The sequence below is a fragment of the Mya arenaria genome, chromosome 6 (genome assembly GCF_026914265.1).
Source record: "Mya arenaria isolate MELC-2E11 chromosome 6, ASM2691426v1".
Lineage (NCBI taxonomy): Eukaryota > Metazoa > Mollusca > Bivalvia > Myida > Myidae > Mya > Mya arenaria.
This window is the reverse complement of record NC_069127.1, coordinates 10,881,085-10,904,722: the sequence shown is the minus strand read 5'-3', so window position 1 is coordinate 10,904,722 and position 23,638 is coordinate 10,881,085. Positions and strand designations below refer to the sequence as shown.

General features: G+C 39.8%; 1 protein-coding gene across 4 annotated transcripts; it reads right to left on the bottom strand.

Moving 5' to 3' along the window:
- Positions 1–292: 292 nt before the first annotated feature.
- Positions 293–11,822, bottom strand: LOC128238973 (uncharacterized). Of its 4 annotated transcripts, none has more exons than XM_052955346.1 (9): positions 11,598–11,822; positions 10,986–11,159; positions 7,688–7,802; positions 6,975–7,146; positions 3,265–3,453; positions 2,478–2,731; positions 1,895–2,098; positions 1,292–1,493; positions 293–513 (listed from the first exon to the last, which is right to left on the bottom strand). In XM_052955346.1, the coding sequence occupies exons 2-9, from the start codon at positions 11,010–11,012 to the stop codon at positions 351–353; spliced, it is 1,326 nt and encodes a 441-aa protein (XP_052811306.1). In that variant the 5' UTR covers positions 11,013–11,159; positions 11,598–11,822; the 3' UTR covers positions 293–350. The 4 variants fall into 4 exon arrangements, with proteins under 4 accessions (XP_052811306.1, XP_052811305.1, XP_052811307.1 ...); XM_052955345.1 differs by having other exon boundaries at positions 10,986–11,115; XM_052955347.1 differs by lacking the exon at positions 11,598–11,822 and having other exon boundaries at positions 10,986–11,168.
- Between the last annotated feature and the right edge of the window lie 11,816 nt (positions 11,823–23,638).

Below are 23,638 nucleotides of genomic sequence, written 5' to 3'. Positions count from 1 at the left end.
TCTTTTGTCGGCAGTCTTTTATTACTGGTTTGCAAATATTTACGCAAACATTTACTTATTTCAAGACAAAAAATAAAAAAAATTGTAAAACCGGTAAATCTGTGAGATTGCAGCTGTAAGCTGTTTCGTTATGAATGCAGAAACATGTATTCTCAATTAAATTGATCAGGTTATACCAATCTTTTTTATTGATTTTATATAATGATGTGCCTTAAAATAAACTTGTCTTATTTTTTATAATATTTAAAAGTAAAATTGAACAATACATCCTATGATAAAATGACAATACACGCAAATGACACATTTAATAATATCAATATCACAGACAAATGTTTCACAAGTTCCAACTCTCAAGTATTTCCTAGCGCTCTGGTCGGGCTGATGTAACATGGCACGGTGAACTTGTCACTGATGAGGCTCTCCAGGGCCGAGTAGGTGGAGGCGATTCCCGCTATAAACCCCACAACCACGATCTCGTAGTTAAAAACCTTCGTGTGAAGAGGAACTTCCGGTCTGGTAAGATAATGGGACGCATGTATTGTTGCAATGCGATAGGTCATACATACATAATGTACACGTTAGTATGAAGTTCGCCATAGATTAAGACAAACTGTTTAAAATAAAAAATATTCTGATATTGATAAGCATTAGTAAACTATTATTAGGAATATTATTTGCAGTAACAAACTTATATTGCATTTGCAAAGGATAATTCGTGAAACTTTTTCACACTGCAAATGGTTTGTTATGCTCGAGTGCTCTGCTTATTTAAAACGATAATATGGTAAATGCAATATTAAACGTTTAATGTTATTAATCGGAAATGTTGGCAGTGATATTCTTTGGAATCACAGTTCATCTAAGTGTAATAATAGAAATGGTTTGACGGAGACATTTGGTTGACGGCAACGGTTTATACCACATTAAAAACGCAAAGCCTTTAATTTATATCAAAGGACACTAAATAACCATTAATAACTACGCATGGACAAGCATAAACGCAGTAGAAATTGTGTGTATATTGTATATGTTGTTACAGAATGCATGTAATTGTTAATAATCGTGACAAGTTTATAACTGCATATAATTGTAACTAAAGTAAAATGTAACTGCCGTCTGCATGTGTTGTTTTGTGGGATAATGGTCGAGGTCGTACAGAGAAGCAAGGTAAAGTACTGGTTCATCTTCTAGTTATTACATTGAATTCATTTGTTGAACATGTGTTGAACATCAGCAGCATTTGTAAATACACACCTAGCATTTATGAACATTGACAAAACGGATAACTTACTCTGGTTCCCAGTCGTCCAGGGATAACGGTTTCTGTCTGCAGAGCTTCATGTAGAAGAGTGAGGGTAAAATGTATGCGAGCAATGTCGTCGTTGACCCGCCCACCAGTGCCAGGATGTTGCCAAAGTGGGGTACCGACTCTGCAACGAATAACACAGCCACCACCACTGCCGTCCGCGATATTACCCGCTTGTACGTAAAGTCTGAAACAGCGGGAAACAAATACGTCGTCGCTTGAAGAACCATTCTCTAAAGGTATTCACTTGTCATAAGAGTGAACTAAAATGTTGAATGATAAAAACATTGACTATCAAAACATACGACACTTTACAAATTAATAGTTAGGGACGGTAAGTTTCTGCTAAATCAGTTCGGGTTGTCCCGGCATGCGTAAGGAAACTTTGTCCTTATACCTCAACATCATACTAGCGGTCTTTCCATTACGACCATTATTTTAATTTCGGCCTGTTTGTATTAACGTTTATTCATAAATGGGTACACAAATTGCACGAAAGTGCGTAGGAATAGCATTTACGTTTCGTGAAGCATTGCGAATCATTTCACCAAAATATCTTTATATAAAATAAATGGCAGTAGTACGCACTTGTTGGTATCCTACAAAGGTGTTCGATCTCTTGGCAGAAGGGGTTGACGACGATGACGAAGCCGAGCATGAGGTGAGCAATGATAAGGATGGACACGATGGTGTGGGCGACGCCAGCAGGGACAGTGTCCAGCACATTGTCCTTTATATGACCGTAATTGGTGAACCCAGCCAGCGACACGGGGAAATACATCATCAGGACGACTGGAACATACGTGTGCAATTCCGTAAGATGTGTATATTGTTGTTTACATGCATTCTGTGCTTTAGAAAAATAATCTTTCAGACAGGTTCAAGCTTCGGGCTTTGGTCAAGGGGTGTAAATCAACGAACAAAATTTAATGAAAAAATATCCGTGTTATCTCCCTTTTATATAGTTAAAACTGTAGTGGATGGATGTATAACAATAACATTATTAACATTATTATACCTATCATCTTCCTTATTTTCCGGAGACTTGTAAAATTCTTAATATGTTTGGGGGTTTCATCGAGATTCTTTATAGCACAGAAGATCATCTTTATTCATTGCTTTTTTTCAAACATTATTGATACTACGAATATATTATCCGACAATGTCTTACTAAAGTATCCCAGTAGCACGGCTTTTCCAAAGTTCGACTGTTTCTTCATATCAGCCTGGAAGGTGGGGAAGGCCGGGTGGCCACCGAAGGCGAAGCAGATGGTGCCGAACGCGACAGAAAACGATGTGAAGGTCACCTCGCGATGGACGATCTCGAAGCCCTCTTCCTTCTGGTGGTGTCCGTCAATGGCGATCAGCACAACCAATATAACACACGCCACTCCCGTGGCGCATGTGGCTCCGACCGCCACAAACCTAGAGACGCACGGTACTAGATACATGACGGTTGCTGTAGAGCAAGGGAAGCGCGACACACGTGCAGAATACAGAGGTCATTTAATTACATAAGGGATTGATTGTTCTATCTACAATTTGACGTTCAACTTGCTTGTTATGGGAAGACCATTCTGCAGTAGATTTATTGTGACAAGGTAGAAACTTAATATACTCATATAGATGTACTGCCATGCCGCAATTGTTAATCATTACTACAATGTGTGTCTTAGAGTTTAAACAATTCCCTCGGTTAAAAGAAGTGGAACTAATAACCATTTTTTCTAATAAATTCATAAGACATAGTCTGATAGATACAAATAAAAGACGGAAAGCATGTTGAATAATACTGATTCACAAAGCGTTTGCGGTTTGAATTGGAACAAATAGAATTAAGCTTTAATTGCAACATTCGTTACCGAATTGATTTGTTTTCTACATAACTTATGTCACAGACAAAAAATCTATGATAAAACAATTAATACTATGACTTTTGACAATCTGCAAAAACTTACCAAAAGTCCGCGGGCGTTCCCAGTAGAGCGACGGGCAGCAGACAGAAGGCGACGATGGGCATGATATAGCAGGCGTTGGCGTCGGCCCAGTACGGCGCCAGAAGGTTGCCGATGTTCATGGAGGCGAGGATGAGGAACACGACACCCACGCCAAACAGCGTGAAGTCGATAGATATAGACACTAAGCGTCTGGAAGTATATAATAAAGTACTTAGAGTAATTGTTTGCACATGGCATATTTATCATATATCATCGAATAAGCACCATAGATAATATTTTTTCATGAGATGAAACAAGGATGTTGTCCTTTTTCCCTTTCTTTTTCCTAAATTTGTATTAAGTTTTATTAGCGCATTTAATAATACCATGAACACTACAGAGCCAATTAATAATTGATGACCACAGGCTTTTCCGAAAGGGACATTTGTTGACATAGAAATTGTTTTGTGCTCTCTCATTTTTATGATTTAAACAGTAAAAGATGCCACGTATTCCAGAAAGTGAGTGATTATGCTGTACGATATATCAATTATACCTCACTGATGAAATATACTGATGTATTGTCAAATTGGAAAACACAAAATTAACGCAACCTTACGACGTTAGTTGTAGTTTAATTCCTTGTGACCAGTAAAATTACCTGACCTTGTCCTCACTGAGCTAAAAGATTTACTTTTACTTAAGGTTAATATTCCTCTTGGTCGGTGAAATTAAAAGACCTAACCCTAACAGGGCGAAATAATAGACCTTAGTTGTTGATAAATTCCTCGTGAGAGGTAGAATGAATTGACCTTGTCTTAAAGGAGCTAAAATAGACGTTAGATCGTAGATTTAATCCCTATGGTCGTTAGTATTTATTGGGCTAATTCTAACGGAGCGGAAATAATAGACGTAAGTTATATATTAATTCCTAATCCTGAAAGAGAAGCTGTATACTTGGTTGATACAGTTGATTAATTATCCCATCAATAACAGGGCAGAATAAAGGTAATTACCTATCTTGCAATCTTCCAGTATCAGAAAATTTAATTTGTGATGTGTTTGCAGTATATGTGCCCATGAAACCCTTCTAATACAAGATCAAAAGCCTGGTTGCAGAAATAGTAATTGACGTCACTATGCATGTGGCTTTACGTCTGTTATTAAATCGACATTCACTATTGAAGAATGTTGTCACTATTAAAAGTTTTATAAAACTAAAGCATGATAACTTCATCCACACATCGTCTTTCAACACACACAATGCTAACTAGGATTGTCAAGTGAGCAATTTGAGACAAAGATTCAATACTCTGTTCCTAGAATTGTAATTGAAATACGTCACCAACTGCGTTTTACATTAGTATTTTATGTCCTCAAACAATTGAAACTGTCAAAATCTATGATATGGAAATTCGTTAGATTCCCTTTTTGTTTGCCTGGAATTCGATTACATTATAACTTTGGACACAAGGTTTCCAAGTATCGTTTTGTTGAAGCAAAACTGAAAGGTATGACCTGCTTTTAAATGCTGCGGTTACAAATACATATGGTATTAGCTGGCATATATTGTTGTACGCAGAGGAGGAACATAAATTGTTATGCATGCACACAGGTTTTGGGTGCATGCCGACGTCTTCTTCATACGTTAGGCAAACGTTATGGATGCTCTAGTCATACGCTAGACATACGTAGGTTGGTTACTCATACATCGAGATACGTTGGCATGAAGGTGTATCGTACAGCTAACTTATTAATAACCTACGAGTAACATCTTTCTAACCCATACCTTATCTATAGTTGACGTACCCCAAACGCATATTGACGTTTTCTGACGTATTAGGCGTAAGTCTGACGACGGAGTAACTTAATGAACGCGTAACAGTCGTACAAGTAAAGTATTATTGGCGTTTTATCAGCGTTTTGCTGTTCCTGTTTATAATGGGGTCTGTCAGAGAACACGCAATATTCTTGGCCCTACTCTTTGTTTGGTCTTGTCATCAGACTAGTGAGGGAGATGGAGGCGACTGTTGCAACAACAGAGTCAACAGAAGATGCACGGGAGGCACGGAAACCATCGTCGGAAGGAGGAGATGGAGAGCGAGTTGACTGTGAACGTCCGGTTTGGGGCACAGCATGGAGATTATGCACAGGTTGATCGGCGGCTTTGGGCGCTGATGTTGAGGATGATGGTTGGGCATATATTGGCTCCTCTTTCCTCTATCTCGGCTCCTTGCGACTTCTTTGTTGAGGTTTTCTTCATTTAGGGGGAGCCATTTTGATGTGGGCAGCTCGCTGAAGTCTGATCAAATGCGGTACCGAAGAGAACCGCGCCGTATTTATGCAGAACGTAACATGAGCGTGGGCGCTATGTTTTTCATTAGTTACGCATACGTTGGGCATAAGTCAAGAATGTTGGCCATACGCTTGCCATACGCTGTGATATGATGTCATTATGTGTAAGTAAAAAGTTACTTATAGGTTAAACAGTCGATATGTATATGTTCAAAACGTTATGCACATTCCTAATGTATTCATGCTGTAGAATTTTCGATGTTTTTATGATTTTTATACCATTTAAAACGTCATAGTGTGACTACATCATTATATACTTCTCCCATCATTTGAGTGAAAAATGTTCGATTTTAAAATCATTCGGAGTAAACTACAATTTGCATATATGTTCGTGTTGGTATTTTTCTTGAGTATGCACTAATCAATTGTAACCATGTCCCCTAGGTCCGGGGAATAGCGGGGACTTTGACTTTCGGTCCAGTCAATCCCTGGTAAAATCCCCGCCCTGTGGGTACAAACTGCTGGTAATATCCCTGCCAAATGCCCCCGCCACCCGGGGACATCCTAGGTAAGGCCCATTTCCCGCTATTTTCGGCGCGAAAACAAAACCACCGCATTAACTCAGCACTGCGCGGCCACCTGTAAGGTAAAAACACGGCCCATTTCCCCCGTTTCCTTGGTATACCTCCGGACCTGGACGGGGGCATGGTTACAATCGACAATCGAATGGTGCATCATGGTCGAACAAACAGATACGACGCCTACGGAGCGGGAGATCGTGGGTTCGATCCCGGGCCGCGTCATACCAAAAGACATTAAAAGTTGGTACAAGTAGCTCCCTTGCATGGCGCTCGGCATTTAAAGGGAAGTGCTTGGAAACGGGGTGTACTCAGTACTGGTTCAACCCAGGAAAGTTGTATCCCGTGTATCGGTGCTTTACATCGAGCACGTTAAAGAACCAAGCAGTCTCTTCGCAAAGAGCAAGGGTATCGCACCCGAATCTCTTGTATCTCACTCTGTTTATTCAAGTCTTCCGATGTCTGGATTTGACTGCGAATTGCTGTCAATTCTATCTCATGTCACTTATGGCATTTAAACACAATTTAAGACGTGATGGCGTCACGGCGGGGTCAAGCCATAATGCAGCCAATGGGCGCGGGCAGACCTTGATAAACTCAAATAAACAAACGACAGCAAGGTATGCCAACCAGCACTTTAAGAGTCACGAAGATATGTCATTTGAATCAATATTGTATTCGAAGTATTCTGGGAAACTGAAGCTATTTTTCTGTATTATGTTATTTTCAGCATGGGGGATCTCATTAATAACACTCTTAAAACATAATTAGCACAGGCTTGACATGAAAAAAACACATCGTGGAATAAAGAAATATTACTGTTTGAACTTTCGTTGATCTAAAATAAATTAAACACACCTTCCGAACACGCCAAACGCCGCCTGACCAATGGCGGGGTATGGATACCTCACGTGACCCGTCTGGTATTCAGGCGTTCTTTTCCGCACAATAAGCCATGCCTTCCCCAGGATATTTCCGGTGTAGGCGGACACAAGGGCACACAACACCATCAAGGCGAGACCGGTCCATCCTAAAACAGATGATTAGAATTATGCTATTTCCTTTAAAAGACATATTTTAACGCAAAATTGGCCGGAGTAGCCTTGCCGATACTTCTTCCTTCTGATGGTTTGTTATTGGTGCTATCAGGAGAATTGCAGTAGGTCGACATGTCAGACAAATCAGAAACGTATTAAATAGTGTAATCATAATATATTTTATAACGCATTTGTACGAATGCGTTTATTTATTTTTTTAAGATTTACAGACATATAATTATCGATACGTATGTACACTGATTTTCCCCTAATATACGATTGCTTACGATTAACATTGTATCAGAACAACTTATATATGTGTCCTTGTAGAGCACGACCTCTAATATTATTAAAGTTTCTCAGTGTAAAAACATAAATACTTAAACCATAACTTACGAATGATTAACGTTCCGTGTAAAAATCATAAATCATATGAACCTTAGATCGACCAACTGTCGTCATAGGAAGTAAAACTTCACTTATTGAAATACTAGTATAAATTGGTTTTGTCGTTTTTGTCGTTTGGTACCATACCTGAGCCCTCAACTGCGGCTGGGAGAGCGAGGACCCCGGAGCCGGCTATCTCCCCCACGATAAACACTGCGCATGTCACGATCCCGAGACCTCCAATCTTCTCCACGTCCATCGACTGAATGGCAATAGTTAATGTACAAATCAATAATCACGCACAAGGAATATAGCACGGTGATATATGGCGGACATTTATATGGCGTTTAAGGAAATCCTTTGTGAGCGTTCAATACCACATACATGTGTTTAAATGACACAGCTCTTACGCATAGCAGTCACAACACTATTAGACCGAGATGGTCAACACGCGTCTGTTTAAAAAATTCACAAACACAAAAATGGCAAGCTACGCGAATAACGCGACTCGACCCGACACAATTCGATAGAGAACAAAGAGCCCAACATGTATTAAGCAAGTGCTGTATGAGTCGTCAAACATCAGTGTTTTCATCTGTTAATCAACGCGTTTAAATCTTTTAAACTCTTAAATTATTTGTGTGTACATTAAAACCTCTTCTTTATTTTCAGTCATTTATTTTAATTAAAACTTTTAAAAGTAACGATCAATAAAGATTACCTTTCGATTCTTATTTATAGACTATACATATAGCCAATTATAGTCAATATAACAAATAAAGCCACTTTACAAACATATATATTTTGAAACGTACCAAATAATGAAGTGTGACGGATTCGCTCTATTAATCAGGCGTGTGTCATGCGTGTATATCACTCACATTGCATACCTAATCATCGACACAATAAGCAAGCGCACGTATCGTCGACCACATGTAGTTCACTTTGTTTATCATTCAACATTAAAGATGCACTCTTAATCCCCAAAAAGATGCACCACAATTTATACAATTGTTTTAATTTACCGAAAGGGATGAATAAATATCGAAAACAATGGTTCTTAAGGAGACCGTTTTTAATTTGAAAGAAAGGTGCAGCAAACATGGGAATTTCCACCTTATGAGAAAACAGTTGATCACTGTAAATCTTTTAGGACTCACCAGTCATTTAATATTTGTGCGTTTTCAGTTATTAAATACACGGTTACAATCTTGTTATCAGTTATTAATATTTTCCATAAATGCATAATTTTGTAAGTAATTAAAGGCTTATCACTCAAAATGTATGTTTATTATACATGTGTATGTATTGATTTTAAATAAGAGTGCCACTTTAATGCATTAATTTTTAAACACAATGTTTAACCATATGGTCATTAAAGTTTGTATATGTTAGAAATTGTTTGAAAACTACATGATAGTTACACGACAAATACAACACATACATAGGTGTTCAGTGCGATGTTTTTCCCCCCTCCCTCGCACCCTCTGCTACCCCCTCCCCCCACACACACCCCGCTCTGTAACCCATAAATAATAATACCTAAACTATTTCAAACATAATAGAATAGACATTGTTTTAACTTGTTTCAACATCGTAATATGACAGTTCATCAGTAACCTCTGACAATTGCTCAACTGTGGCAAAATATACCCCTGGTGCATCGATGATATATGATATACCATATAATGATCATCGTTATTGTATGGAATATCAGAAAACCATGAACTTGACATTTTACAATGTGAAGGTGTTTACGTGGTAGCATATCGCTATTTAAAATAAACTTGTCTTGATTACCAGCCCACATAACCACAAGGGGATACTCAAACATAACCATATATATGATAATAATGCTCATGTAATAAAACAATTACTTCTTTAAAGGCTGTGAAATAAGATTAATAATGATAGTTTAATCCATATAACAGCATACTTCACAGCTAATGATACGAGTTTGTGGTTTATATGAACGTATATTTCAGTTATATATATTCCTTAGGTAATTTAATGCGTATTATTCAAGTCAATGTTTAAAACAGTAAGTTATGAATGCCTGTATATAAATTTTAAGTTCTTGTTCAACTTGGATTGAATCACTGTTTGTCTCTCTGTTTAATCGTAGTGCTATGCCTAAATGAATACTTGGATGAGTCGTTTATTTTAGTTCTTTGATCGAAAATATTTCAAACACGTTCTCCTTCTCAGATATTTTGTTTCCCTTATGTTTGTATAGGACAGAATAGCTAATGCAAAGGTATATAGTTACTTTAAGGATTTAAATCAAATTTATTCCAGATTGTAGTTATTTGTAAGTGTTATGTTTTAATCAAATAGATGTTAACTCATCCTCTGATGTACAGTCAAACCCCGTTGGGTCGAACTCGCTTGGCTCGAATTCTGCGTTGGCTCGAACGGAGTTATTTATTTTTACTGAAGGTAAGCATTCCCGCTTGGTTCGAATTTGTCGAGGCTCGAGGCATTTTCGCCGGTCCCTGGGAGCTCGAGCCAACGGGGTTCCACTGTATCCTTATACTAACGTTCTATATCCGATGCACATATGCTCATATTATTTTACCATGGAATAGCGTATAAATAAGTAATAAGCTTATGAAAATATTCGATGAACAAACTAGATTATATTTGTATCGAGCCATTGGCGATAATGTTAGATTTCGATTTATTGTGACCCATATAATGTACGAATAAATTACACAGGTATGGCACGTACTGATTATATATATGTAAAATAAATGACTAAAATATCATTATAAATATAGCAATAACATTTTATATTGTTGTTCTTTATTCCATATAAAGTAAGTCGAATAAGAGACGTTGCAATATTTCAAGGTGAAAAGGTGTTTACATATTTGTGTCTCTTTTTAACAATACCTTTTCAAAGATATCAAGATGAAATTGGGTCATGGCCAGGTAACCATAAATAACATATTTTAGCAACTGGTACAGCGAGTGTAATATTTCTTCATTGTGATTGTCATACCAGCGTTTATCAAATTTAGAGAGGATACTTTTGACAGAGAAAAAATTATTTTGAACACAATTGTTTATAGAAAAATATGTTTGACTTATGTGTTTTAAACTGACCATCACATAAACACGCGCGTCGCCTACCTCTTAGCCCACTTTGATATCTTCCAAGCGGACAGGCTACCTCTTAGCCCACTTTGATATCTTCCAAGCGGACAGGCTACCTCTTAGACCACTTGTATATCTGCCATGCGGTCGGGCCTCACCTACCTCTTAGACCACTTGTATATCTGCCATGCGGTCGGGCCTCACCTACCTCTATGTCCACTTGGATATCTGCCTTGCGGGCAGACCTCACCTACCTCTATGTCCACTTGGATATCTGCCATGCGGCCGAGCCTCACCTACCTCTAAGTCTACTTGGAGATCTGCCAAGCGACCGGGCCTCACCTACCTCTAAGTCCACTTGTATATCTGCCATGCGGCCGGGCCTCTCCAACTCCAACTGGCCGGGATTCAGCTTTCTGTTTCTCTGACTGGAGGTATTTTGTTTTGGTTCCGGTCAGTTCAGAGTTGACGCAATGCTATAAGTGTATAGAGTTCCGGTCAGTTCAGCGTTGACGTAATGCTATAAGTGTACAGAGTTCCGGTCAGTTCAGCCTTGACGTAATGCTATAAGTGTACAGAGTTCCGGTCAGTTCAGCGTTGACGTAATGCTATAAGTGTACAGAGTTCCGGTCAGTTCAGCCTTGACGTAATGCTATAAGTGTACAGAGTTCCGGTCAGTTCAGCGTTAACGTAATGCTATAAGTGTACAGAGAATGATTACTTACACAGCTGCATTGAGTAAAAAAACAACTAAATTAATAATATCATTTAATACGTGTGACGTTCCGACATTCTGATAGACACTATCTGTATTTTGAATATCGAAACTACCGAAAAGGCTACTGATATGAGATTAAGCGTTTTATACAGTACTTAGTATATCATATATCAAATTTATCTCAATACGTTTAGCGCTTGTGTTTCTTAAGCATTTTTATAAAAATAAAAAAAAACTTACAAATAGCTGGTATCATATTGTAATATCCCTCATGTAAACCACACACAACTATGCGTAATCGCGCTGGTTTAAGTGGGTTGATACGGTGTCATATTCGGTTCAATACCATGTACTTCATTTCACTCACGTGATATCACTCCCCCATGTGATGCTGATTACAATGTGGTTTAATTAATCAGCGACATTCATTTCCGATTCATTGATTTCTTATAGTGCATTCTTATTATTACAATACCATCATACAGGCTAATATTACTGATTTATAAAGAGATTGTTACAAGTCGAATGTAAGTTAACAAGGAAGTAAAATCCAAGAGTTTAATGTGTCGTCAGAGGAATAGGTATTGTGATAATGGAGTAACAAAGTACTAGCGGTTCAGGGGTGGGGGAGGGGCGGTTGCAACAGGCGTACGTCCCAATAAACTTGTCTTATTCCCGATGTCAATATGTAGAGACATCATGCATAATTTACACCAAAATACGCCACTTTATACCATAATTAGCCCAACGCATATCACCGAGCTGTCCCCCGTCTAATGTCAACTTCTGGATCCTCCACTGCAACGGAAACTCCAAAAACAATAATTCAGACCGTGTTGAGACGTACAAGGTCTAACAGACAGACTTTGAATACATACAAGCTGTTTTAATATATTTTGAAGTTACTGCCTATAAGGCCAAAAAAAAACCTGTGTTTCCGGTAACCCGACCGACCCTATTTTTTCCTCGCCGACCCTAATCTTTTTTTAGGTATAAAAGTAAAAAAAATCATAAATTAAATATATCGTCGTTATTTTCGTTGTTTGACTGTCTCTGTTCTCGGAATATAAACTTTCATTCCTGATTATGTATTACCGAGACGCTTTGTCAACAGGGAAACAAAATGGCGGAGTTCGGCGATCCCTGTCCGATATCTTCAAATTGGCAAACGCATGTTTATGGCCCAAACACGTGGTTGATCACAGGAGACGCATTTTGCTGTCTTTATAATTAAAATATTTAGGATATAGTTCGCGTTGTTATTTATCCACGTCCAAAATAGAACATACTTTTTTACATTAGGCTTTGCGTATATCATGCAGGCTTCTTACGATTAGGCTTTGCGAATTCATGCAGGCTTAACTGCGAGGTTCACATTTCATTATTCGTTACATTAATGTATCCGCAGTTATCAATGTTTATTTATTTCGCATAATTTAAGTCCCATCAACTGAAATCCAAACAAAAACCTGCGAAAGTTATAACAACACATGTATAGGAATGTGTCGGCTGCAGATCAAACGGTACAATTTGTGACGTCATAGCACGAGCGGTAATAAGATCAAAGGCGCGTAGCTATGATTTGTATTTAAATCGGTCGGTTGGATACCGTATGATACAATTTGATTGCCAGGATTTCGTCTAGGCTGGTAAGAAAATACCATTCGATCGAAAAAATATAATAATCAATAATCGTCTTAGGCAAGGAAATGATTTCAGACATTAAACAATGCTGTTTTTTCTGACTTTCTGTTACTTATGGAAAGCTTGGATATAATATAATTGATATGCTGCAACAGAATTTTGCATGAAATCGAAACTGTAAAAAAAAGAAGAAAGAAATTCCCGGACCGACCCTATTTTTTTCGCCACGTTACTGGAAACACAAGTATATCTTTTTTGGCCTAATTAGAACGTAGCCTTCCTCTTAATAAATACAGTTCATGACGTGGGGGAAGAGAATTATCACGGACAGCAACTTCAACAACCTACATGTGTTATCTCTCAAAGAATACAAGCAAATCCTTCCCCAGACATTCATTTTTAAAAATCACGGTTAAAAACTATGTCTGCAATGAACTGAAAATGAAATAAATTAATTTGATAACAATCTATCATGAGTTTCCTAATTTCTGTAATTGAATTTTACGTTTATAGTTAGAATTTATGATGACATTATTATATTCTTGCGTGATATGGAGATTCATGTCGTTTTTTAAATTTAATGTTTTGATGTCAACAAGCTTGTTTTATTACCCATGACTACACTGCGTCCATGCTGCGGTATCCTTATTGCATATTGATGGCTTGTTACTAGCAGTTGAAGCGTCTCTGTTCTTCTTTTTTAATTATAAAAATTGTTGAAACGGTATTTCTTGTTTTCATGTCGTTGACATTAAAGTTTACTTCGTGCTTTTGTAAAGATTCAATTGTTTCAGACGCCATAAACGGATAATGTTAAACGAGAGGATCTGTCAGATGCATGTTTATGGATAGGTTTAGGAGTACACTCTGCATCGTTGGATACTCCCATGCGAACCATTCCAAGTACAATTCACTTAGTCGAATAAACATCGAGTTAAAACTTCATTGCTACTTTTAACTAAACAAACCGCTGTTATTGCAATCTGCTTGGTCGGTTTGTAAGTGTAAGAATTGATTACGCCCTGAATGGATGTATGAATGGAATATGCCCTGAATGGATGTATGAATGGATTATGTCCGGGATAGATGTATGAATAATTATGCCCTGAATGGATGTATGAATGGATTATGCCCTGGATGTATGAATGGATTATGCCCGGGATGGATGTATGAATGGATTATGCCCGGGATGGATTAATTCATGGATTATGCCCGTGATGGTTGTACGAATGGATTATGCCCGTGATGGATGTATGAATGGATTGTGCCCGGGATGGATTAATTCATGGATTATGCCCGTGATGGTTGTACGAATGGATTATGCCCGGGATGGATGTATGAATGGATTATGCCCGGGATGGATTAATTCATTGATTATGCCAGGGATGGATGCATAGATGGATTATGCCCGGGATGGATGTATGAATGGATTATGCCCGGGATGAATGTATGAATGGATTATGCCCGGGATGGATGTATGAATGGATTATGCCCGGGATGAATGTATGAATGGATTATGCCCGGGATGGATTAATTCATGGATTATGCCCGGGATGGATGTATGAATGGATTATGCCCGGGATGTATGTATGAATGGATTCTGCCCGGGATGGATTAATTCATGGATTATGCCCGGAATGGATGTATAAATGGATTATGCCCGGGATGGATGTATGAATGGATTATGTCCGGAATGGATGTATGAATGGATTATGCCCGGAATTGATGTATAATTGAATAATGCCCGGAAAACATGTTTAAATGGATAATGTCTGTTGTGGATGTATTCTTATACCATATCATGGGTAGATGTGTTTTAATTGAAATTCACAGGTGTGGATGAATTCATGTTTTCTATCCATGGTGGAAGATTAATGGATTATGCCCAGGGTGGATTTATTCATGAATTATGTCCGGGGTGGATGTACTCGTTTATAATGGCTGGATAGATGAATGAATGGATTATGTACGTGTTGGATGTGTACATGGATTATGTCCGGGATGGTTGTGGTATTGGAGTATGACCAGGGTGGATGTATCCATGGATAATCTCCGGGGTGGATACGCCCATGAATTTTGTCCGGGATGAATTGAGTATGTCCATGGTGGAAATATACATGGATTTTATGCCCGGGTGTGTGTATTCATGGATTATGACCGATACGCATTTATGACGGATTGTGCCCGGGATTTGTGTGTTCATTGATTTTGTCTAGGGTGGATGTATTCATGTATTGTGTCAGTGTTGGATGTATTCATTGAATTTATCCGGAGGAAGTTTTAATGCAGGGGTTGGATAAAGTCATTTATTGTGTCTGGGATGGATGTATCAATGCATTGTGTCGGGGATGGATGTATCGATTGATTGTGTCCGTGATGGATGTATCCAGAGGTAATGTCAGGGATGGATGTGTCAATGAATTTTATCCAGGATAGATATATTCCTGGATTAGGTCCGGGATCGATGTATTCATGGATTATGCCCGGTGTGGAATAATTCATGTATTGTTTCCGGCTTTGGATGTATTAATTTATTGTGTCGGAGGTTGGATGTAATGATGGATTATATCCGGGATTAAAGTATCCGTGGATTGGGTCAGGGTTGTATGTATTCATGTATTATGTCCGGGATGGGATATAATCATGTACTATGTCCGGAGTGAAAAAAACTTATGTAGTGTGTCCTAGATGGCTGTTATTATGGTTATTATGTATTATGTGCGGGATGGATGCATCCATGTTTTATGTCCGGGACGGGTGTATTTATGGATTGTGTCCGGGGTTGGATGTATCCGTGAATTGTGTCCTTGGTTGAATGTCAGGGGTTGGATTTACCAATGTATTTTGTCCAAATTTGGATGTATTCATGAATTGTGTCAGGGGTTGGATGTATTCATGTATTTTGTCCAAATTTGGATGTATTCATGGATTGTGTCCGGGGTTGGATATCCATGTATTGTGTCCAGGTTTGGTTGTATCCATGGATTGTGTCTAGGGTTGGATGTATCCAAGGATTGTGTCCGGGGTTGGATGTATCCATGTATTGTGTCCGGGGTTGGATGTATCCATGTATTGTGTCCGGGGTTTGATGTATCCATGTATTGTGTCCGGGGTTTGATGTATCCATGTATTGTGTCCGGGGTTGGATGTAACCATGGATTGTGTCCGGGGTTGGATGTATCCATGTATTGTGTCCGGGGTTTAATGTATCCATGGATTGTGTCCGGGGTTGGATGTATCCATGGATTGTATCCGGGGTTTCATTTATCCATGGATTGCGTCCGGGGTTAAATGAATCAATGGATTGTGTCCAGGTTTGAATGTATCCATGCATTGTGTCCGGGGTTTGATGTATCCATGGATTGTGTCCTGGGTTGATGTATCCATGTATTGTGTCCGGAGTTGGATGTATTCATGGATTGTGTCCGGGGTTGGATGTATCTATGGATAGTGTCCGGGGTTGGATATATACATGGATTGTGTCCGGGATTGGATATATTCATGTATTGTGTCCGGGGTTGGTTGTATCCATGGATTGTGTCTAGGGTTGGATGCATCCAAGGATTGTGTCTAGGGTTGGATGTATCCATAGATTGTGTCCGGGTTGGATGTATCCATAGATTGTGTCCGGGGTTGGATGTATCCATGTATTGTGTCCGGGGTTGGATGTATCCATGGATTGTGTCCGGGGTTGGATGTATCCATAGATTGTGTCCGGGGTTGGATGTTTCCATGTATTGTGTCCGGGGTTGGATGTATCCATGTATTGTGTCCGGGGTTGGATGTATCCATGTATTGTGTCCGGGGTTGGATGTTTCCATGTATTGTGTCCGGGGTTGGATGTATCCATGTATTGTGTCCGGGGTCGGATGTATCTATGGATTATGTCCGGGGTAGGATGTTTTCATGTATTGTGTCCGGGGTTGGATGTTTCCATGGATTGTGTCCGGGGTTGGATGTATCCATGGATTGTGTCCGGGGTGGATGTATCCATTGATTGTATCCGGGGTTTCATTTATCCATGGATTGCGTCCGGGGTTAAATGAATCCATGGATTGTGTCAAGTTTTGAATGTATCCATGCATTGTGTCCGGGGTTGGATGTATCCATGGATGATGTCTGGGGTTTGATAAAGTGATTTATTGAGTCTGGGACGGATGCATCCATCGATTGTGTCCCGAGATGGATGTATCCACGGATTGTGTCCGGGGTTTGATGTATCCATGTATTATATCTTGGTTTGGATGTATTCATTGATTGTGTCCGGGGTGGGATGTATTCATGGATTGTGTCTTGGGTTGGATGTATTCATGGATTGTGTCCGGGGTGGGATGTATTCATGTATTGTGTCCGGGGTTGGATGTATTCATGTATTGTGTCCGGGGTTGGATGTATTCATGGATTGTGTCCAGGGTTGGATATCCATGTATTGTGTCCAGGGTTGGATGTATCCATGTATTGTGTCCAGATTTGGATGCATTAATGGATTGTGTCCGGTGTTGGATGTATTCATGGATTGTGTCGGGGTTGGATGTATCCATGTATTGTGTCCGGGGTTTGATGTATCAATATATTTTGTCCAGGTTTATATGTTTCAATTGATTCTGTCCGGGGTGGGATGTATCCATGTATTGAATCCATGTTTGGATGTATCCATGGGTTGTGTCCTGGGTTGGATATTCCCATGTATTGTGTCCGGGGTCGGATATCCATGTATTGTGTCCAGGTTTGGATGTATCCATGTATTGTGTCCAGATTTGGAAGCAATCATGGATAGTGTACGGGGTTGAATGTATTCATGGATTGTGTCCGGGGTTGGATGTATCCATGTATTGTGTCCGGGGTTTGATGTATTCATGTTTTGTGTCCAGGTTTGGATGTATCCATGTATTGTGTTCAGATTTGGATGCATTCATGGATTATGTCCAGGTTTGGATGTTTTCATAGATTGTGTCAATGGTTGGATGTTTCCATGTATTGTGTCCGGGGTTAGATGTATCCATGGATTGTGTCCGGGGTTGGATGTATCCATGGATTGTGTCCGGGGCTGGATGTATCCATGGATTGTGTCCTGGGTTGGATGCATTCATAAATTGTGTCCGGGGTTGGATGTGTCCATGGATTGTGTCCGGGGTTGGATGCATTCATGGATTGTGTCCGGTGTTGGATGTATCCATGGATTATGTCCGGGGTTGGATGTATCCATGGATTGTGTCCGGGGTTGGATGTATCCATGTATTGTGTCCGGGGTTGGATGTATCCATGTATTTTGTCCGGGGTTGGATGTATCCATGGATTATGTCCGGGGTTGGATGTATCCATGGACTGTGTCCGGGGTTGGATGTATCCATGTATTGTGCCCGGGGTTGGATGTATCCATGTATTTTGTCCGGGTTGGATGTATCCATGGATTGTGTCCGGGGTTGGATGTATCCATGGATTGTGTCCGGGGTTGGATGTATCCATGTATTTTGTCCGGGGTTGGATGTATCCATGGATTTTGTCCGGGGTTGGATGTATGCATGGATTGTGTCCTAGGTTGATGTATCCATGTATTGTGTCCGGGGTTGGATGTATGCATGGATTGTGTCCTGGGTGGATGTATGCATGGATTGTGTCCTGGGTTGATGTATCCATGGATTGTGTCCTGGGTTGGATGTATCCATGTATTGTGTCCGGGGTTGGATGTATTCATGTATTATGTCAATGATGGATGTATTCATGAATTGTGTCCGGGATTGGATGTATTCATGTATTGTGTCCGGGGTTGGATGTATCTATGAATTGTGTCCGGGGTTGGATGTATCCATGTATTGTGTCCGGGGTTGGATGTATTCATGGATTGTGTCCGGGGTTGGATGTATCCATGTATTGTGACGGGGGTTGGAAGTATCCATGTATTGTGTCCGGGGTTGGATGTATTCATGGATTGTGTCCTGGGTTGATGTATCCATGTATTGTGTCCGGGGTTGGATGTATGCATGGATTATGTCCTGGGTGGATGTATGCATGGATTGTGTCCTGGGTGGATGTATGCATGGATTATGTCCTGGGTGGATGTATGCATGGATTATGTCCTGGGTGGATGTATGCATGGATTATGTCCTGGGTGGATGTATGCATGGATTGTGTCCTGGATGGATATATCCATGGATTGTGTCCGGGGTTGGATGTATCTATGGATTGTGTCCTGGGTTGGATGTATTCATGTATTGTGTCCGGGGTTGGGTGTATTCATGTATTATGTCAATGATGGATGTATTCATGAATTGTGTCCGGGATTGGATGTATTCATGTATTGTGTCCGGGGTTGGATATACTCATGTATTGTGTCCGGGGTTGGATGTATTTTTGTATTATGTCTATGATGAAGGTATTCATGTTTTGTGTCAGGGGTTGGATGTATTTATGTATTATGTCCGGAATGGATTTATCCATGTATTGTGTCCGGGGTTGGATGTATCCATGGTTTATGTCCGGTGTGGAAGTATTTGGAGTTGGATGTATTCATGGATTGTGTCCGGAATGGATGAATCCATGGATTTGTCCGGAATGGATGTATTCATGGATTTTGTGCGGGATGGATATATCCATGTATTATGTCCAGGACGGATGTATCCACGGATTGTGTCCGGGGTTGGATGTATCCATTTATTGTGTTCAGTTTTTGATGTATCGATGGATTTTATCCGGTGTTGGATGTATTCATGGATTGTGTAAGGGGCTGTATGATTCCATGTTTTGTTTCCGGGGTTGGATGTATCCATGTATTTTGTCCAGGTTTGGATGTGTTCATAGATATGTCCGGGGTTATATGTAACCATATATTTTGTCCGGGGTTGGATGTATCCATGTTTTTTGTCCAGGTTTGGATTTATCTATGGATTGTGTCCGGGGCTTTATGTATTCATGTATTGTGTCAGGGGTTGTGTGTATCCATGTTTTGTGTCCGGGGTTGGATGTATCCATGTTTTTTGTCAAGCTTTGGGTGTTTCCATGTTTTTTTATCCAGGTTTGGATGTATCCATGTATTTTATTTAGGTTTGGATGTATCCATGGATTGTGTCCGTGATGGATTTATCCATGTATTGTATACGGGGTTGGATGTATCCATGTAATATGTCCGGTATGGATGTAACCATGTGCTATGTCCGGAGTTGGATGTATTCATTTATTGTGTACGGGGTTGGTTGTATCCATGTAATATGTCCGGGATGTATGTAACCATGTGCTATGTCCGGAGTTGGATGCATTCATTTATTGTGTACGAGGTTGGATGTATCCATGTAATGTGTTCGGTATGGATGTAACCATGTGCTATGTCCGGAGTTGGATGCATTCATTTATTGTGTACGAGGTTGGATGTATCCATGTAATGTGTTCGGTATGGATGTAACCATGTAATATGTCCGGAGTTGGATGCATTCATTTATTGTGTACGGGGTTGGATGTATCCATGTAATATGTCCGGGATGGATGTAACCATGTAATATGTCCGGAGTTGGATGCATTCATTTATTGTGTCCGGGCGGGGTTGATGTGTCCATGCATTATGTCCGGGATGTATGTATTCATGCATTGTGTCCGTTGTTTTTTGTATTCATGTATTATGTACGGGGTTGGATGTAACCATATATTATGTCCGGGGTTTGATGTATCCATAAATTTTGTCTAGGTTGTATGTTTTCATGTATTATGTACGGGTTGGGTGTTTTCATGTATTGTGTCCGGGGTTTGATGTATCCATGGATTGTGTCCGGGGTTTGATGTATCCATGTATTGTGTCCGGGGTTGGATGTATCCATGTATTGTGAACAGGGTGGGATGTATCCATGTATTGTGTCCGGGGTTGGATGTAACCATGAATTGTGTCCGGGGTTGTATGTTTTCATGTATTGTGTCCGGGGTTTGATGTTTCCATGGATTTTGTCTGGGTTGTATGTTTTCATGTATTATGTACGGGGTTGGATGTAACCATATATTGTGTCCGGGGTTTGATGTATCCATGGATTTTGTCTGGGTTGTATGTTTTCATGTATTAAGCACTGGATTGGATGTAACCATGTATTGTGTCTGGGGTTGGATGTAACCATGTATTGTGTCCGGGGTTGAATGTATCCATGGATTTTGTCTGGTTTTTATGTTTTCATGTATTATGTACGGGGTTGGATGTAACCATGTATTGTGTCCGGGGTTGTATGTTTTCATGTATTGTGTCCGGGGTTTGATGTATCCATGGATTTTGTCTGGGTTGTATGTTTTCATGTATTATGTACGGGGTTGGATGTAACCATGTATTGTGTCCGGGGTTTGATGTATCCATGGATTTTTGTCTGGGTTGTATGTTTTCATGTATTATGTACGGGGTTGGATATAACCATGTATTGTGTCCGGGGTTGTATGTTTTCATGTATTGTGTCCGGGGTTTGAAGTATTCATGGATTTTGTCTGGGTTGTATGTTTTCATGTATTATGTACGGGGTTGGATGTAACCATGTATTGTGTCCGGGGTTTGATGTATCCATGGATTTTGTCTGGGTTGTATGTTTTCATGAATTGTGTCCGATATTTGATGTATCCATAAATTTTGTCTGGGTTGTATGTTTTCATGTATTGTGTACGGGGTTGGATGTAACCATGTATTGTGTCCGGGGTTTGATGTATCCATGGATTTTGTCTGGGTTGTATGTTTTCATGTATTGGGTACAGGGTTGGATGTAACCATGTATTGTGTCCGGGGTTTGATGTAACCATGTATTGTGTCCGAGGTTGGATGTATCTATGTATTGTGAACAGGGTTGGATGTATCCATGTATTTGGTAAGGGGTTGGATGTAACCATGTATTGTGTCCGGGATTGGATGTATACATGTATTGTGTCCGAGGTTTGATGTATCCATGGATTTTGTCTGGGTGTATGTTTTCATGTATTATGTACGGGGTTGGATGTAACCATGTATTGTGTCCGGGGTTTGATGTATCCATGTATTGTGTCCGGGGTTGGATGTACCCATGTTTTGTGTCCGGGGTTTGATGTATCCATGGATTGTGTCCGGGGTTTGATGTATCCATGTATTGTGTCCGGGGTTGGATGTATCCATGTTTTGTGTCCGGGGTTTGATGTAACCATGTATTGTGTCCGGGGTTGGATGTATCCATGTATTGTGTCCGGGGTTTGATGTATCCATGTATTGTGTCCGGGGTTTGATGTTTCCATGTATTGTGTCCGGGGTTTGATGTATCCATGTATTGTGTCCGGGGTTTGATGTATCCATGTTTTGTGTCCGGGGTTTGATGTATCCATGTATTGTGTCCGGGGTTTGATGTATCCATGTTTTGTGTCCGGGGTTTGATGTATCCATGTTTTGTGTCCGGGGTTTGATGTTTCCATGTATTGTGTCCGGGGTTGGATGTATCCATGGATTGTGTCCGGGGTTGGATGTATCCATGGATTGTGTCCGGGGTTTGATGTATCCATGTATTGTGTCCGGGGTTTGATGTATCCATGTATTGTGTCCGGGGTTTGATGTATCCATGTATTGTGTCCGGGGTTTGATGTATCCATGGATTGTGTCCGGGGTTTGATGTATCCATGTATTGTGTCCGGGGTTTGATGTATCCATGTATTGTGTCCGGGATTGGATGTATCCATGGATTGTGTCCGGGGTTTGATGTTTCCATGTATTGTGTCCGGGGTTGGATGTATCCATGGATTGTGTCCGGGGTTTGATGTTTCCATGTATTGTGTCCGGGGTTTGATGTATCCATGTATTGTGTCCGAGGTTGGATGTATCCATGGATTGTGTCCGGGGTTGGATGTATCCATGTATTGTGTCCGGGGTTTGATGTTTTCATGTATTGTGTCCGGGGTTGGATGTATCCATGTATTGTGTCCGAGGTTTGATGTTACCATGTAATATGTCCGGAGTTGGATGCATTCATTTATTGTGTACGGGGTTGGATGTATCCATGTAATATTTCCGGGATTGATGTAACCATGTAATATGTCCGGAGTATGATGCATTTATTTATTGTGTCCGGGCGGGGTTGATGTGTCCATGTATTATGTCCGGGATGTATGTATTCATGTATCGTGTCCGGGTTTTTTGTATTCATGTATTATGTACGGGGTTATTTTCAGGGCGGGCCTTGCTTTGTTATTCATTGCTGGCGTATTATTAACATGCTACAACTTAACTCTTTATTAAGCAGTCATATTTTTATTGATGTGCCATTATAATCTGCTTTAACTGAAAATACTAGCCGTTCTTTCCCCCTTCTTTTTATGAACACATCTAAGCAAAGCTTACTTACTTTATGTCTCTCTCTTCTAGTAAGCATTGCGTATTGTTTGCTTTTTGACCGTTTTCTGTAACGTAAAGTTACATGAAATAGTTATGTTTTGCATGATATCTGCTATATATTTTGGTATTAAAGTACGACATCATAGATTATACTGAGTGTATACTCATAACTTAAATATTCTTATTCATATACTAGAACTTTTTTAAGAGATACTTAGTCCTAATAAAGAGATGCTAAATCCTAATAATGATCTATTTTTTTTCTCGTTATTAGGAGATACCCAATCCTAACTAGGTAAAAACCTTAACACTAAATATATTACTACTACTAAGC